Source organism: Aquarana catesbeiana, linkage group LG05, assembly GCF_042186555.1.
Source record: "Aquarana catesbeiana isolate 2022-GZ linkage group LG05, ASM4218655v1, whole genome shotgun sequence".
NCBI classification, from domain to species: Eukaryota; Metazoa; Chordata; class Amphibia; order Anura; family Ranidae; genus Aquarana; species Aquarana catesbeiana.
The window spans coordinates 210,927,429-210,944,981 of record NC_133328.1 but is presented as its reverse complement, the minus strand read 5'-3'; the positions used below and the strand labels follow the sequence as shown (position 1 = coordinate 210,944,981).

The window sequence follows — 17,553 nt, the reverse complement described above, 5'->3', positions numbered from 1 at the left end:
GATGAAGGCAGTAATGTGAGCACGGACAGAGGGGGTGCCCAAGAAGGACAGCAATCTGGCAGTCATGCTCCCCCTGCTGCAGCATACTGCCAGGTTTGCTCCAGTGATGAGGAGGGAGGGGATGATGAGGTCTCTGACTCAACGTGGGTGCCTGATAGGAGAGAGGAGGAGGAGGAGGCAGCACATCACTAACGAGGCAGGATGCCCTCCAGGGGCCAGCCTAAGGGCAGCACCTTGACTGCATCACACCCCAAAGCTCCACATGTGCAGGGCGCTGCAGTCTCTGCGCGTTATTCAAAAAGTTCTTTGGTGTGGGCCTTTTTTGAGATGAGTGCATCAGATCGCACCACTGCTATTTGAAACATATGTCTCAAGCGTATCTCGCGTGGCCAAAACATCTCCCGCTTGGGTACCACATGCTTGACCAGACATATGTTGACCTGCCATGCAGTTCGTTGGCAAGCGTATCTAAAAGACCCACACCAAAGAACAAAGAGGACCTCTCCTTGCTCCTCATCAGCTGAGATCTCCAACCCCACTATACCTTCAGTCCTCTCTGAGACCTGTACTGAGAGGAATGAAGGTGTAGAATTAGGTGTGTCACAGCCAAGTACTTGTGGGCAATCTGCTTTTGGTACACCGACGTCAGATTGTACCAGGCAATTTCCCTGCCCCACCTGCTGCACCGCCAAAAGAAGTTTGCTCCCAGACATCCACATGCCCAGCGGTTGAATGCTAGCTTGGCAAAATTTCTAGCACTTCAACTGCTGCCTTTTCAGTTGGTAGACTCTGCCCCCTTCCGTGAGTTTGTGGAATGTGCGGTTCCTCAGTGGCAGGTACCCAAACGCCACTTTTTCTCATGGAAGGTGATTCCGGCTCTCTACCGGCATGTGGAAGGCAATGTCCATGCCTCGCTGGACAGGGTGGTCAGTGGTAAGGTGCATATTACCGCTGACTCATGGTCCAGCAGGCATGGACAGGGACATTACCTAAGTTTCACGGCGCATTGGGTGACTCTGCTGGCAGCTGGGAAGGATGCAGGACAAGGTGCAGTAGTGTTGGAGGTTGTTCCGCCACCACACCTCCAAAATGCTAATGATTGTGACACACCTCTCTCCTCCACCCCCTCCTCTTCTTCTTCCTCCATGGCCTCTTCCTGTGCTTTGTCCTCGGAACCAGTGGTGCTCCGTAGCCGTTCAAGGGGCTACGCAAGTACGCAGGCCAAAAGATGCCATGCGGTGCTTGAGCTGGTGTGCTTGGGGGACAGGAGCCACACTCGGGCAGAGGTTCTGTTAGCTCTGCAGGGGCAGGTTCAGAGGTGGTTGACGCCATGCCAACTTAAGGCAGGAATGGTGGTTTGTGACAATGGCACCAACCTCCTCTCTGCCCTCCGACAGGGACAAATGACCCATGTGCCCTGTTTGGCTCATGTCCTTAACTTGGTGGTGCAGCGGTTCTTGGGAAGGTACCCAGGCTTACAGGATGTCCTGAAGCAGGCCAGGAAAGTCTGTGTGCATTTCCGCCGGTCATATAATGCCAGTGCTCGGCTGACGGACCTCCAAAAGGAGTTTAACCTGCCCAAGAACCGCCTAATCTGTGACATGCCCATCAGGTGGAGCTCAACGTTGGCCATGCTGCAGCGGCTGCACATGCAGCAGAGGGCCATCAATGAGTACCTGTGCGACTATGGCACCAGGACAGGGTCAGGGGAGCTTGTTTTTTTTCCCCACGCCAGTGGGCCATGATCAGGGATGCATGCACTGTCCTGTCACCATTTGAGGAGGCCACGAGGATGGTGAGCAGTGACAGTGCATGCATCAGTGACACTGTCCCCCTTGTCCACCTGTTGGAGCACACACTGTGTGGAATAATGGACAGGGCACTTGAGGCAGAACAGAGGCAGGAAGAGGAGGACTTCCTTAGCTCTCAAGGCCCCCTTTATCCAGACAGTGTTCCTGCGTGCCCGCCGATCACACAGGAAGAGGAGGAGGAGGAGGAAGATTGTGTCAGTATGGAGGTGGAGCCTGGCACTCAGCAGCAGCAGCAGTCTTTAAGGTATCAGTCCCAAGAAACACATGGACTTGTACGTGGCTGGGAGGAGGTGGCTGCGGACCATGTCGTCCTTAGTGACCCAGAGGACTCCGGACCGAATGCCTCAGCAAACCTACGCTGCATGGCCTCCCTGATCCTGCAAAGCCTGCGTAAGAATCCACGTATTCGTGGTATCAAGGAGAAGGACCAATACTGGCTGGCAACCCTCCTTGATCCATGTTACAAGGGTAAGGTTGCGGACCTTATCTTGCCATCGCAGAGGGAGCAGAGGATGAAACATCTTCGGGAGGCCTTGCAGAAAGGTCTGTGCAACGCGCTCCCAGAGACTGGGAGGTTACAAACTCCTGTTTCTGGACAACGTGTTGCTGAGGCTTCGGTCAGTCAAAGAAGGAGTGGTGGAGAAGGTGGCCGTCTGACCGATGCGTTCAGACAATTTTTTAGTCCGCAGCCCCAAGGTATGATCGGTTCCAGCAACCATCGCCAGCGTCTGTTTTTCATGGTGCAGGAATACCTAGGGGCAAGATCTGACTTGGAAACCTTTCCCACTGAAAATCCTCTGGGTTACTGGGTCTTGAGGATGGATCACTGGCCAGAGCTTGCACAGTATGCAATTGAGCTACTGGCCTGTCCTGCATCCAGCGTTCTTTCGGAACGCACATTCAGTGCTGCTGGAGGCTTTGTAACCGATCACAGGGTGCGTCTGTCCACCGACTCGATCGATCGACTGACCTTCATAAAAACGAATCAGTCTTGGATCACCACCAGCTACCAAGCACCTGATGCTGATGTAACCGAATAATTTTTTTTTTAATCTCAGATCCCTTCAAAGACTGCCTATGCTGAGTGACTATCCCTGAGTAATTATCCTCTTCCTCCTCAATCATCACGCTGATAGCTTGTAAGAACATTTTTGGTTCTGGGCACCACCACCAGTGCCTAAGGCCCAATTTTTCAGCCCCTGTTTAACAGGGGCCTGTAATTACAATTTTTGATGCAATACTTTGCAGCAGGGCTCATTTCTGTATTCCAACTAGAGTATCTGTGAGGGGTTGCAGTGTTGTGGCACCAGCACCAGTGCCTAAGGCCCAATTTTTCAGCCCCTGTTTAACAGGGGCGTGTTATTACAATTTTTGATGCAATACTTTGCAGCAGGGCTCATTTCTGCATTCCAACTAGAGTATCTGTGAGGGGTTGCAGTGTTGTGGCACCAGCACCAGTGCCTAAGGCCTAATTTTTCAGCCCCTGTTCAACAGGGGCATGTAATTACAATTCTTGATCTAATATTTCACAGCAGGGCCCATTTCTGCACCCACCAAGAGCGAGTGAGGGCTTACAGTGTTGTGGCACCACCACCACCAAATGCCCAATTTTTCTGCCCTTGTTCAACAGGGGCATGTAATTACAATTCTTGATCTAATATTTCACAGCAGGGCCCATTTCTGCGCCCGCCAAGAGCGAGAGAGGACTTACAGTGTTGTGGCACCAGCACCACCACCACCAAAGGCCCAATTTTTCTGCCCTTGTTCAACAGGGGCATGTAATTACAATTCTTGATCTAATATTTCACAGCAGGGCCCTGTGAGGGCTTACAGTGTTGTGGCCACAACAACACCTAAGGCCCAAATTTCTGCTGAGTATATAGGGCAGGCCCCTACTTTCAAACATCTAACTTACAAACGACTCCTACTTGCAAACGGAAGGAGACAACAGGAAGTGAGATGAAATCTACCCCTAGGAAGGGAAATTCTCTCCTGTAAGAGTTAATATGGGAAAAACATTTCTCCTTTCCACTGATGCTTTCCAATCCTTGTTCCACAGAAAAACCCAAATTTTCAAAAAACATTTGTCATTGGGACAAAAAGTGAGGTGAAATCTTCTGAAGAGGAGGAAAGACAGCAAAACAAATGTCACAGGGGTGATAACCCTTCCCTATGTTTTCCAAAAAGCTTAAAAAAGATTTTTTGGCTGGAGCTAAACACATTAAAAATGTACCGGTTAAAAATTACAAACAGATTCTACTTAAAGTGGGGTTCCACCCAAAAAAACAAAAATACCTGAAAAATTGTAAAAAAAAAAACAAAAAAAATTTGAATATTTTTTTTTTTTTACTTACCTCTAAATGCCTGTTGCTAGGTTGTCCCTCGTAGTCTGCCTCTTCCTTTGCCTGGGCTGGTGACATCACTTCCCCCCAGGCACAGGAAGGGCTCTGCTCCCTCCCTCCTGTCAATCATCTGGGACCCATTACAGGTCCCAGGTAATTGAGCGGCCAATCACGGCGCGCGGCGCCGCTCACGCATGCACAGTGGGTGCCAGGCTGTGAAGCCACAGCCCGGCGCCCACAGTTGAAATGCCGGCGCCGATGAGCGGAGGGGGGGGACGAGCGGGGCTTCGATCCCCCGCATCGCTGGACCCAGGGACAGGTAAGTGTCCAATTAAAAGTCAGCAGCTGCAGTATTTGTAGCTGCTGACTTTTAATTTTTTTTTTTTTTAATGGAGCCCTTGGGTGGAACTCCTCTTTAACAACAAACCTACAGTCCCTGTCTTGTTTGCACCGCCTGTATACTGCTGTTCAGAGTATATAGGGCCTGGTGGCCCCACACCTTTCCTTATTTTAATTTGGGTGCGGGGTTCCCCTTAATATCCATACAAGACCCAAAGGGCCTGGTAATGGTCTGGGGGGTACCCATGCCGTTTGTCTCACTGATTTTCATCCATATTGCCAGGACCCGACATTACATTAAACCCGCAAGCAGTTTTAAATGAGATTTTTTCCTTTAAAAATTACATTTTGTGCAGGGACTGTTCTAAACACGGGAAACACGCGCCACTTTACAGGCATACTATAGACACACCCTAGGTACGATATTTAAAGGAATATTTCACTTTTTTTTTACTTTAAGCATCATTAAAATCACTGCTCCCGAAAAAACGGACGTTTTTAAAAGTTTTTTTTGCATCGATACAAGTCCCCTGGGGTAGGACCCGGGTCCCGAAACCCTTTTTAGGACAATACTATGCAAATTAGCCTTTAAAATTAACACTTTTGATTTCGAACGTTCGAGTCCCATAGACGTCAACGGGGTTCCAACGTTCGTGCGAATTTTCGGTCCGTTCGCAGGTTCTGGTGCGAACCGAACCGGGGGGTGTTCGGCTCATCCCTAATCTTTAACACTAAACAGGGCAGGAAGTGTGGTCCCATCCATGGATCTCATGAGTAATACTGCTGAGGTAACTAAGCAGCTAGAGCTAATGGCACAGTATTTCCTGAGTAAGTAGGATAAAAGGTATGTTTTTTTTTTATCATCAACTAAAATTTGGCATTGTACTATTCTATTTTTGAAAATATTTTTATTGAATTTTGAAAAAAACATACAAGAAAATAACACAAAAAGAAAATACGGATGTTGGCTCAAACTTGTCTTGCATACACACGGTCACACAAATCTTGTCGGAAATCCTGAACGTCAAGAACACGGTGATGTACAACACGTACGACGAGCTGAGAAAAATTAAGTTCAATAGCCAGCACGGCTCTTCTGCTGGATTCCGAGCATGCGTGGAACTTTGTACGTTGGATATGTGTACACACAATTGGAATTTAGGACAACGGCTTTTGTTGACGGACAATTTGAGATCCAGATCTCAAATTTTGTGTAATGGAAATTCCGATGGAAAATGTCCGATGGAGCCTACACACGTTCGGAATTTCCGACAACAAGCTCCCATTGAACATTTTCCATCGGAAAATCCGACTGTGTGTACGGGGCTAAAGACAACCTAGCACTTTATATGCTGTCCGGGGGCAAGGTCAGTGAATAAACATAAAGAGTGGGGTCGGTCCCTTGGAGGTGGTAGAAGGGTGAATCTTCAGCTTCCCTAGAATGCTCATCCTTAGCATACCATTCTGTGAATTGAAAAGATGACAGTAGAAGCTGTATTTCTGAAGCTGAAAGGATGACTCTATGAAGGATGTCCAGCAGGCAAAAAATCGTCTGGTGGACCAATAGTTTTGGACCAGAATGTTCAATTTTTTCATACAAAGAAGAGCTTTCAAATCTCATTTGACATAAGTCGTGAATGGTGCCTTCGGAGAGGTCCAAGCTTTTAAAAGATCCGATGTGCCGCCAATAGATTGAGAAGGGATCAGGAGGATACCAGGCGCGTTCTTCAGTTTCCTGTCATCAGTTGTGCTTCCACATAGCTAAACATACACAATAGAAGAGTCTTGGGTAAGGAGACCACTGTGACTCCGTATGTGTGTCAGAAACCATGAAATCAGACCAAGACAGAAGTACAGTTAAATCACACTTGTTTAATAATTAAAGTAAATAGAACAAACCTAATCAAAACATAGCCAGAGTTCAGGAGCCGGAACGGATAGCCAGACAAGCCAAAATTCAGGGAGCCGGAGATAAGCGTAGTAAAACAGCAAGCAGGATCTGGAACCAGAAGGGATGTCAACTAGGCAAGTCTTTTAACAGGAATGCAGGAGAGCGTCTCTGTGATGTTGACTAAGGCGAAGGCAGAGATCCTCTGGGCTGGAAGGCTTAAGTAGGCAGGACTGACGTGCAGGATATCATCAACAGCTGAGTAACTGTGGAGAGATAGGAGCTGGCAATTAGCCAACAGCTGAGTGGCCAGCTCTGAGAGGTAGGGCTGAGCCCAGTCCTGACAATATGTAGCATAAAACTTGGTCCCAAAAGGAACTGACGGGTGTGCAAGGACAAAAGTGATGTAGCAAGGAGGGTTTACTAGCCCCGCACCAGGAGCATGTAGCCGACAGCAGGTTGGCAGGGTCCATGAAAGCCGGTATAAAGGCCCTGTGGAGAATCTTGAGCTGTGTTTCCCTCCACAGCTCATTGACCACCAATTTGTGGGTGGCCCTATATCCCTCCAAAAGTTTGTCTCCATCCACCACCTCCGGTGTGTCTGGCATTGTACTATTCTGGCTTGGCCGTCCAAATACCATTTGTTTAACCTCCCTGGCGGTATTCCCGAGTGTGACTCGGGGTGGATTTTCAGTACCAAAAGCGGTAACCCCGAGCCACACTCGGGATTCCCATCGCAGGTACAGTTACTTACCTTGTCCCCAGGATCCTGCAATGTCTTTCTGCTGTGTGCAGCTGTGTCTCCGCTCGATGTATCACAGAGCTGGGCTCCGCTCCCTGCGAGCGTTGCGATGCACGGGGATGGAGCACGGCGCCAAATTCAAAAAGTGAAACACACACAATACATACAGTACACTGTAATCTTACAGATTACATTACTGTATCAAATAATTTCACATCCCTTTTGCCCCTAGTGGTTTGTCCAGTGCTCTGCATCCAGTTTTATATTATAAATACTGTTCTTTCTGTCTGGAAACTGAAGATTATCCATAGCAACCAAAACCATCCCTTTACATCAAAAGCAGTTTTAGACCAGCTAGAAAACAGCGATAATAAATTAGAATCACTTGCAGAATTGAGGGATAGCGATTTGTGGGGAAATTCGTCATCAAACACTGAAAGTAACAACAACGACAATTCTGCTACTGAGCAAATTTCAGTGTTTTTGATTTGATTACATTATTGAATAATTTTTATTATATTATTAGTTGTTATATTTATTTATAGTTATTTATTATATTGTAATTTATGATTTCGTGTTTCAAACTTTATCATACCCAGGCTGTCTACTAGACTCTTGTTTGGACAGATTTAAGAATTACAGGCCTACAATATAAAATGCCACATTTCCATGCAAAACATTGTACCACTTTGAGCATCAAAAATCTGAAATAATCATACCGCCAAGGAGGTTAACTTCAACACAGTAGCTATCCTATCAGAGACAACTTCCTGATGTCCTCCATCAACCCACACATGAACACTCAACAATTATGACTCAGAAGGACTGCAATATTGCTGCAGTATTCTCAACATGCATAGCTAGAGTTCCCTTGCCTCTACTCCAGGAAACCAAAACAAGTAAATGCAATCCTACTTGTGTCTCAGTTATACTCAGAATTATACCATAGGGTGAACATTTTCTTTTGTAGGCATACATCATTCCACAGAAATAATTGGTGATTTTGATCTTTCTCATTACAACAGATTACGCAGCTATATTTCAGTTTGGAAGGATATGTACTTCAAGTAAAAGACTAATTCCAGAATAACAAGGCATTAACATGTATAAGTAAAATATTCTGTAAATGCATTGTTTGATCACTTCTGGCTCCTTACTGAACAGTTTATCTTAAAGTGATACTAAAGTCACGTTTTTTTTTCTTTAAAAATAATAAATATGTCATACTTACCTGCTCTGTGAAATAATTTTGCACAGATCAGCCTGGATCTTCCTCTTCTCCGGTCCCTCTTCGTTGCTCCTGGACCCTCCCTCCTGTCGAGTGCCCCCATAGCTAACAGCTTGCTATTGGGCCCCCGAGCCAAGCCGCAGCTCTGTGTGTCCATTCAAACATGGAGCCGCAGCTTGGTCGTGCCCCCCCTCTCTTAATTGGCTAACTAGCTTTGATTGACAGCAGCGGGAGACAATGGCGCTGCTGCTGTGTCTCAGCCAATCAGGAGGGAGAGTCCCGTGCATATCGCTGGACAGAGATGGGGCTCAGGTAAGTATTTGGGGGGCTGAGGGAGGCTGCTACACACAGAAGGCTTATTATCTTAATGCATAGAATGCATTAAGATAAAAAACCTTCTGCCTTTACAACCACTTTAAAGAGTTTAATACTGTAACTTCCCATTTTCTCCATGGCAGTTGATGCTTTACAGTTGCAGCTCTGTCTCCAGCTTGGATTCTAAATCCAATTCTTAGGTGGTATGTAGGGCTTCTCGTTGTTAAAATAATTTAGAATTTATAGTACACTTTACCTGTATAGTGTAGTTTAATTTGTAGTTTTCCCTGACATATCCTTGGACATTTCTTTCAACTCCCTCTTCTTGCACTTTGCACATGTCCCATAAGGAGTATACTTTTTCTCTAAGATAGATTAAGTAATGTATGCAGAATGATTGCAAGTTCCCCTTGGAACCTAAACGCTTTCCTACCTGCATGAAAACCTCCATAGCCAGATTACAGACTGCCAATAAGTTCCAGATGTGTTTATGTGTCTACAAATGTGTACAAGCGAGTATCTATGTGCAAAAATGTAGCAAATATATACTGAATATGCATACAGTGAGTGTAGGTGTGTGTGTGTGTATATATATATATATATATATATATATATATATATATATATATTTATTTTAATTACCTCTTTATTTTATGTCTATCATTGATATTTATACAACTTTTTGTTGGTCTGCTCTACTCATATAAAAAGTATATTTTTTCATATGAGTAAAAAATTTACTCCACTTTACTTTATCAAAGCTCATTAGTAAGTGAAATTTATATAGGAGTGACTAATACAAAACATACAGCTGTATTAAACTGTAGAAGGATCAAAGTGCTAACTGTAAAGTACAAAAGCAACCAATCAAAATGTATTACAGTAAAGCTGGAGCTTTAGGTTATTAGGTAAAAAGTTAAAAAAAGTAAAAATAAAAAATATATCAAACAAAATAGCAAAAAAAAAGTGTCAAATTAGTAAAGTCATTAAACTGTGCAGCTAACCTGGAACTGAAATTTTGCCCACTGCAGGATGATCCATTTCAAGAATAAGGCCATTGTGTGCAACCTGTAAAATACACAAAAAAGCCATGAACATTTTAATGTATACACATTTCATTATATACAGGCAGGGTAAACAACCTTATATAATCCTTATTAGATAAAGAGCAGGAAAGCTGACTTCTGGAATATATATATATATATATATATATATATATATATATATATATATATATATATATATATATATATATATATATATGACCCTGGCCTGCACATTGAAAAAAACATGTTATTATACATTTTGTTTGTGTGAAAGGGTTCATTTGAATAAATAGACACTGTTGGCTGAGTCACAAGGATGCCTTGCTGAGGGGACATATGCCTATCTTTGGCCAATATTACAAATTGAAGAGCAAAATGTAGTAACCCACTTCAACCAATTAGAATTGATATTTTTAGCCAATAATCATATGGTTTTAGTAGAAATTATCTAATTGGATGCTGTGGGTTAGTACAGTTTTACACTTCAACATTATTCCTAGTCTTCGCAACATAAAATGCCTAAAAGAGAATAAGAATATATTTTTCCTATGAATATTTCCTTCCATTAAAATAAACATTTGCTAAGAGATGATAGAGGGAGAGAGAAGAAGACTGCCATTTCTCATCACACTCTGAAAATGCTTCAATTCCTTGACTCAATGACTCAAGGTTGATCTACTAAAGGTTGATCTACTAAAGCTTTTCACTTTGCTAGGACATTTTCCCTTAGCTGTGTGAATGTACTGAAGATTCACTTTGCAGGGAATACCCAATTAATTCCAATGGAAATATAAAAATAATTATTATATATATATATATATATATATATATATATATATATATATATATATTTGTTTGCTCATGATTTGATGATGGAAGTCAGCAGAACTTCACCTCGTTCACTAAGCTAAGGGAAAATTCACTGGCAAAATGAACAGCCTATTTGTCTTTAGTGAATCAACTCCAATCAGTCTAATTGAACTCTGATGTAATTTGCTGCAATCTTGTCCCGAGTCAGTGGGGTTTATTTATTAAGGCTAACATAGTCACAGCAAAAATATGCCAAGGCCTAAAGTTGCAATGTCCGAATTCTCAAAATGTATTAAATTGGGGCCTAGCGCTACTTCGCCAGTCAAATGTTCTTTGCCTATAGTGTTAGGCTATTTTCTCTATAGGTGAATGTTAACTCTAATAGTCAAATGTTCATAAAGCGACTTTTCTCTTATGACTAAATCTGAATCAAAATGTTTTGAGACTAGTTTTGCAACACGCCAACAGATAGCAGCACTAGGCTGAATGCACAGTCACAGGTAGCACTAACCTTCATAAGTCAGTGTGCCAAAATCACCCTGTGTACATCGGGAGCTGTGCAACTGGTGCTATTCTGACCACATAATGGCACTGCCACGTCTGCTATTTCATAATGGACAGAACAAAGGTGAGTCTCTTGCCAGAAACAACATGATTTCACTTCTGCACCAACCCTACTCCTGCATACTTCACCCACTTCCCAAAGATGAAGATCCAGCTTAAAGGTCACTGTGACACCATTGTGGAGATCCAGCCCGGATCACAGAAGGTGCTTGACACGCTTCGAAAAAAAGACTTCCAGGACACATTCCAGAGGTGACAAGAAAGCTGAAATTGCTGTATTGCTGTGAAAGGGGACTATTTTGAAGGTGATAGTGTATAAACATAATTAAATAAAGTACTTTCTTGCAAACAGAGCTCAAAACTTTTTGGTACCGCCTCTTATAAGGAAAGTATTACACACATATTACAAACATTACAGGTATTATTCTTTACCCATGCATGAATTTTGGGACAATCGCAAAGTGATTATTATTTTTTTTAACCCCTTCAGCCCCAGAAGAATTTACCCCCTTCCTGACCAGAGCACTTTTTGCGATCCGGCACTGCGTTGCTTTAACTGACAATTGCGCGGTCGTGCGACGTGGTTCCCAAACAAAATTGACATCCTTTTTTTCCCCACAAATTTCTTTTGGTGGTATTTGATCACCCCTGCGCTTTTTATTTTTTGCGCTATAAACAAAAAAAGAGCGACAATTTTGAAAAAAACACATTATTTTTTACTTTTTGCTATAATAAATATCTCCCAAAAATATATAAAAAAACAATTTTTTTCCTCAGTTTAGGCCGATACGTATTCTTCTACATATTTTTGGTTAAAAAATTGCAATAAGCTACTATTGATCGGTTTGCGCAAGAGTGATAGCGTTTACAAAATAGGGGATAGTTTTATGGCATTTTTATTAATAATTTTTTTTTTTTTTTAAATGGCGGCGATCAGCGATTTTTATTGTGACTGAGACATTATGGCGGACACATCGGACATTTTTGACACATTTTTGGGACCATTGTGATTTATACAGCAATCAGTGCTATACAAATGCACTGATTCCTGTGTAAATGACACTGGCAGTGAAGGGATTAACCACTAGGTGGCAGTGTAGGGGTTAAGTGTGTCCTAGGGGCATGTTTCTAACTGTACGGGGGATGGGCTGTGTGTGACATGTCATTGATCTCTGCTCCGATGACAGGAAGCAGAGAACAGTGACACTGTCACTAGGCAGAATGGGGAGATGCTTGTTTACATTAGCATCTCCCCGTTCTTCCTCCCCGTGAGGCGATCGCAGGTATCCCTGTGGCGATCGATTCCGTGGGACCCAGGACCCGACTCACGGAGCTTGCCGCAGGCGCGCTCCCGCTAGCCGCCTCTTAAAGGGGAACGTACAGGTACGTGATTCTGCCTGTTCGTGCCCTTCTGACGCAGTATATCTGCATGAGGCGGTCGGCAAGTGGTTAAAGACCCCATAGTATTAGACCTATACAGCATACTGTGTGCAGAAAAAGCATATGCAATGGAAGAGTTTCAAGTTTTTAAAATGGTATTTAAAATTATGCTTACTTATCCCTTATCCTTATGTTATACATATCTGTGAGACTGTGATACATGGCACAGTAACTAAGGCCTATTTTGTAGGTGGCATATGTGTGCAAACTGTACATCAATGATGCACAAGTTCTTTTTCACCTATGAAATCCAAGCGTGTCCTTGGTCTTTTATAATTTTAGCAATACCTTTGGTTCACACATACATTATATATTTCAACTGTGGTTGCCCAGAGTGAATATTTAAATGATTTTTAAAATACTGTAAGTTTATACTCTGAAACAAGTCTTGGTTAGAAAAGACATGTCACATTGATAGCTATTCAGTGTGGGAGAGATCTGTGATTGACAAGAAATATTTCAAACATTTTGAAAGTAATACAGTTGAGATATATACACTTACACTATATTACCAAAAGTATTGTGCCACCTACCTTTACACTGGCACTGATGTGGAAGAGAAGGCCTGGCTCACAGTCTCCGCTCTAATTCATTAAGGTGTTGAGGTCAGGATTCTGTGCAGGTCAGTCAAGTTCCTCCACCCCAAACTCACTCATGCATGTCTTTATAGACCTTGCTTTGTACACTGGTGTGCAGTCATGTTTTAACAGGAAAGGTCATCCCAAACTGTTCCCACAAAAATGGGTAGCATGAAATTGTCCAATATGTCTTGGTATGCTAACACCTTAAGAGTTCCCTTCACTAGAACTAAGGCACCAAGCCTAACCCCTAAAAAACAACCCCACACCATAATCCTCCCTCCAAGAAATGATTTGGACAAGTGCAGCAAGGTGCAAAGACATGGATGAGTGAGTTTGGGGTGGAGAAATTTGACTGGCCTGCACAGAGTCCTGACCTCAACTCGATAGAACACCTTTGGGATGAATCAGAGTGGAGACTGCGAGCCAGGCCTTCTTGTCCAACATCAGTGCCTGACTTCACAAATGCGCTTCTGGAAGAATGGTCAAACATTCCCATAGACACACTCCTAAACCCCGTAGACAGCCTTCCCAGAAGAGTTGAAGCTGTGATAGCTGCAAAGGGTGGGCCAACTCAATATTGAACCCTATGAACTAAGACTGGGATGCCATTAAAGTTCATGTGCATGTAAGGGCAGATGTCCCAATACTTTTGGTAATATAGCATATACTGTATATATACACACATATACAGGACTCTGCTTAGAGTGTCCCTTTGCCTTGTGGACACATGAGCAAAAAGGCAAAACGATTGGGATGGAGTACACTCTGTATTGGAGTTTGACCCCTGGCACCTGATTGATTTAGCCAGGGGTAACAATGGGTACAATGGTGTGATTTGGAAGAAGAAAAATGCACATCTGCCTATTGCTATGAAAAGTTCCACATGTATGGCTATTAGCAGGCCCTGGAGCTTTAATTTTAATAGCATTATGATTTATAGCAACAGGTTTAGATCAATCTAATAAGTTGTCTTTCGCTTTGACATTAAAGAGTGTTTATCTATCCCCTCTGTACTTTGATATATGCAACACTGTCTCCAACATCTGCCCTTTTTAACCCCAGACCCTAGAGGCACACATTACTTCCCAAACCATGTAAGGACCCTTAAAAAAACTGTAGTTACAGGTCAATATCGCTTATCAATCTGGATTCCAATCTATTAGCCAAGATGATAGTCACTCAACTGCAACTCCATCTAGTTTACAAAGATCAGATCAGCTTCATTCAGTGACAGGGGGTGAGGGCTAATACCACTACGGTTTATATTGTAATTTCTTACTCCAGTAAATGAGCAATCCTTCTGTGCTTGCTTATTGTTGATGACAAATAGACATTTAATAAGATCAGCTTGCCTTTTCTTTCCGCTTCACTTCAGCAAATAGGTATTGGTGATTCCCTTCACCAAAAACCTATGACCCTCTATCATCATCTGATCTAAGACCAATGGTTTGCTTTTTTGGCCTTTTTATGATAAATAACCAGATGCATCAGGGCTGTCCACTGTTGCCTCTTCTACATTTCTTAGTAATGGATTACTTGGCAATAGCTTTGTGGGCCAACGGTCATATAGCAAATAGGTTCTACTACTGTTTGGTCAAACTTATCACTCAATATGATAATATGGAGTATGACCTGAGCCAAATGGATCTATGTTGCTTCCATAGATCCCTGTACGTAGCTTCCCCACAACTGTTGATCTAGGACAACTTTATATTACCTAAAAAAAAAACTCTCCTGTATGCACAACCCCCTCATTCCACTATTTGCCAATCCAGTATTTGGTCCATGGGTAGGGACGTTCTCCATGGCAGATTTCTCCAGAGACTCCCGGCCTCAACTTTAGCATGCCTTAGTCTCCTACACTAGGATCCAAGACCCTTTTTTATGTCAACCTCAACTACCCACCCTACTGACTTACTGACTGATTTACACCCAGGCAATTACAAAGCTAACTAGATAAATATTTCTCTAGAAGTATTTCTCGTATACAGTGACCCACCCACTCATTTTTTCCTCATTATATGACACTACCTGGCACTGTACTCTGTATTGTGTGAAGTACTGTATACTGTATGCATTACACTGCAGATGGCAAAGATCAAGATACCCATACTGTATTTATGGACTGCAATATATGTACTGCATGTGTACAAACGTTATATACAGACAGTATATTATAATTTTACTGAACACATGTTTGCTCATTATCCGATAACCAAGTCATGGTTTTAGTACATTGAAGAATCCCTTTTTAACCAGTTCACAACCTCCCTATAACCTCTACAGGGAGCCTGTTCTGTGCAGAATCAGGTATATAACACATAATATATACATAATTCTGCACTTAAGCTTAGGGGGCGCACTGCTTTTGCTGTGATTAGTCACAGCAGATGCCGATTGGTGGGTGCCGGCCAATGGATGGCGCTCACTGATCGGTGTGGAGAGATACATGACAAAGCTCTGCATATGTAACCAATGCAGAGCTCCATCCTGTCAGTAGAGATGTGGTTGATTTTGTTTTCCTGCAAAGCAGGGAAATAAAATCCAGCAAATTACTTAGTAAAAACACCACACTCTGTACACATAAACATAGGTTAAGCACACATTAAACCCTTTGATCCCTTCCAGTTCCAGCACCATATATGAGGGACAGGGAGATCGGTGGCTCCGCTCCAGCCCACAGAGAAATCGGCATATTAAGCCTTGGGGCAGCTATCCCCCCACCAGAAAACCTCCACACAACCTCCCCACATTGCCGTGGATGGAACAGTATCTCACACAGCCGCAATCTTGCTCCAGTTCTCAATCAAGAGACACTTCTCCTTCTTCCTCAGGAGCTCCAGGGAAACCTAAGATGGCTGCCGAATCACTTGCCTCATCTCCCTCACAGGGCGAACATCAGTCACAGGACACAGGTAACTTCAGTGAACGGAAGACTCCCTATGAGGACATGGAAGCAATCGGGATGGGGAACCAGGAGGCACATAACTCCTATGACAAGATCGTTCAAGCAGTGGCAGCTCTGCTTTCCCCTACCATCACAGCCGCAGTAGACAGAGTGGTGTCAGCAGGCATAATGCAGCTGTGGAAAGAGCTGGGAGAACACTCACAGAGGCTGACTGAAGCTGAACAGCGTATATCTTCAATAGAAGATGACCAATATATTATGAGCGCAGCCATGGAAAAATACACCCAACCTCAGCAACTTCTGCACGAACAAATGGAGGACCTGGAGAATCATTCCATGAGGAACAATCTGCGGATAATCAGCCTCCTTGAGCCCCACAAACATGGCTCACTCCTAGATCTATGCACCTCCACCCTTCCAGAAGCCCTCAGTTTAAATCGCAGATGCACCGTGGAAAGGGCTCACTGGATCGGGGCCCCAGCAAATGATCGCAAGCACCCAAGACCAATCATAGCAAAATATCTTAACTATGCTGACCGCATGGACATTTTACAGAGCTTCTGGAAAGCATGCTCCGTTGTGATAGAGGGTCACAAGCTTCTCATCTTTGCGGACTATTCGGTGGAGGTATCCCGCAAACGCAAGGAATTCCAACCAGCATGCGCAGAGCTATACAAAAGGAGCCTTCTTTCTGCATTCACTTTCACTCTCACCCAGGTAAACCCCATCTGAAACAAACGCAGAAAAAGTGAAATATGGGCCTAGAGAGCAAAGGAGCCCTAGGAAGGACCTGCCAAAACGTCTAAAGCACACTTCCCAAATTGATCAGCCTGCTCACCACTGAAATCGCCCTCTAGCAGGCGCCAAACACCCATTGGTGTGCAGGTTAATATCTTTTTTGAGCTCCTGCTTTCCAGGAGCCTATAGCCTCTAGGACAGACAGCAAAGTATGAACCTAGAGCTATCACACGCTACTTGCCAGTTGAGTTTTCTTTTTCTCATTATTGTTCTTTTTTAAGTGTTTTAATAGATTCATGTGCTGTTTCATCAATATGTGATCTGTTCTTAGTTATGTTTTCTGCCACCAGACCTCACCACGTTTATTCCCTCAGGAGAGGTAAATATGCTCCTTCACCACTTGTTCTACCCATTATGGGAATTCACAAGACAAGGTAATGTGGATGTCCACGCCTTAGTCTACCACTTTGTCTGTGGAGTAGCACCCAATCTCAATCGTATATTTTTCTGGCCTGCTGGCTAGCAGTTCAAGCGGTGGTGAAATTGCATACGTAAAAAAGTGAAGTCACAAGGTTTGTTTCTCAAGGTTAATCTATTTTCTTTATTTTCCTTCTTCCTTTTCTATATGTCCTACTCTCTTAAGAAGGGATGGTTCCTCCAGCCACAAAACCAGAAACTTGAACTACTTCACCTGAATTTTATCGTCAGTCACTTAACACAGGTAAATTCCGCACACTATCTCATACACTATTTTCCCCCTACCTGACCCATGAATACTCTACAAATAACATCCTGAAACAT

The 17,553-nt window shown here is 43.4% G+C and overlaps 1 protein-coding gene across 5 annotated transcripts in view; it reads right to left on the bottom strand.

Annotated features, from left to right (window-relative positions):
* SUGCT (succinyl-CoA:glutarate-CoA transferase) overlaps nucleotides 1-17,553 on the bottom strand; it is a 1,840,030-nt gene that overhangs the window by 397,122 nt on the left and 1,425,355 nt on the right. For all 5 annotated transcript variants that reach the window (XM_073630531.1, XM_073630530.1, XM_073630532.1 and 2 more), the window contains exon 13: nucleotides 9,670-9,733. In XM_073630531.1, the coding sequence (XP_073486632.1) occupies nucleotides 9,670-9,733 (64 nt within the window). The remainder of the gene's footprint in view (nucleotides 1-9,669; nucleotides 9,734-17,553) is intronic.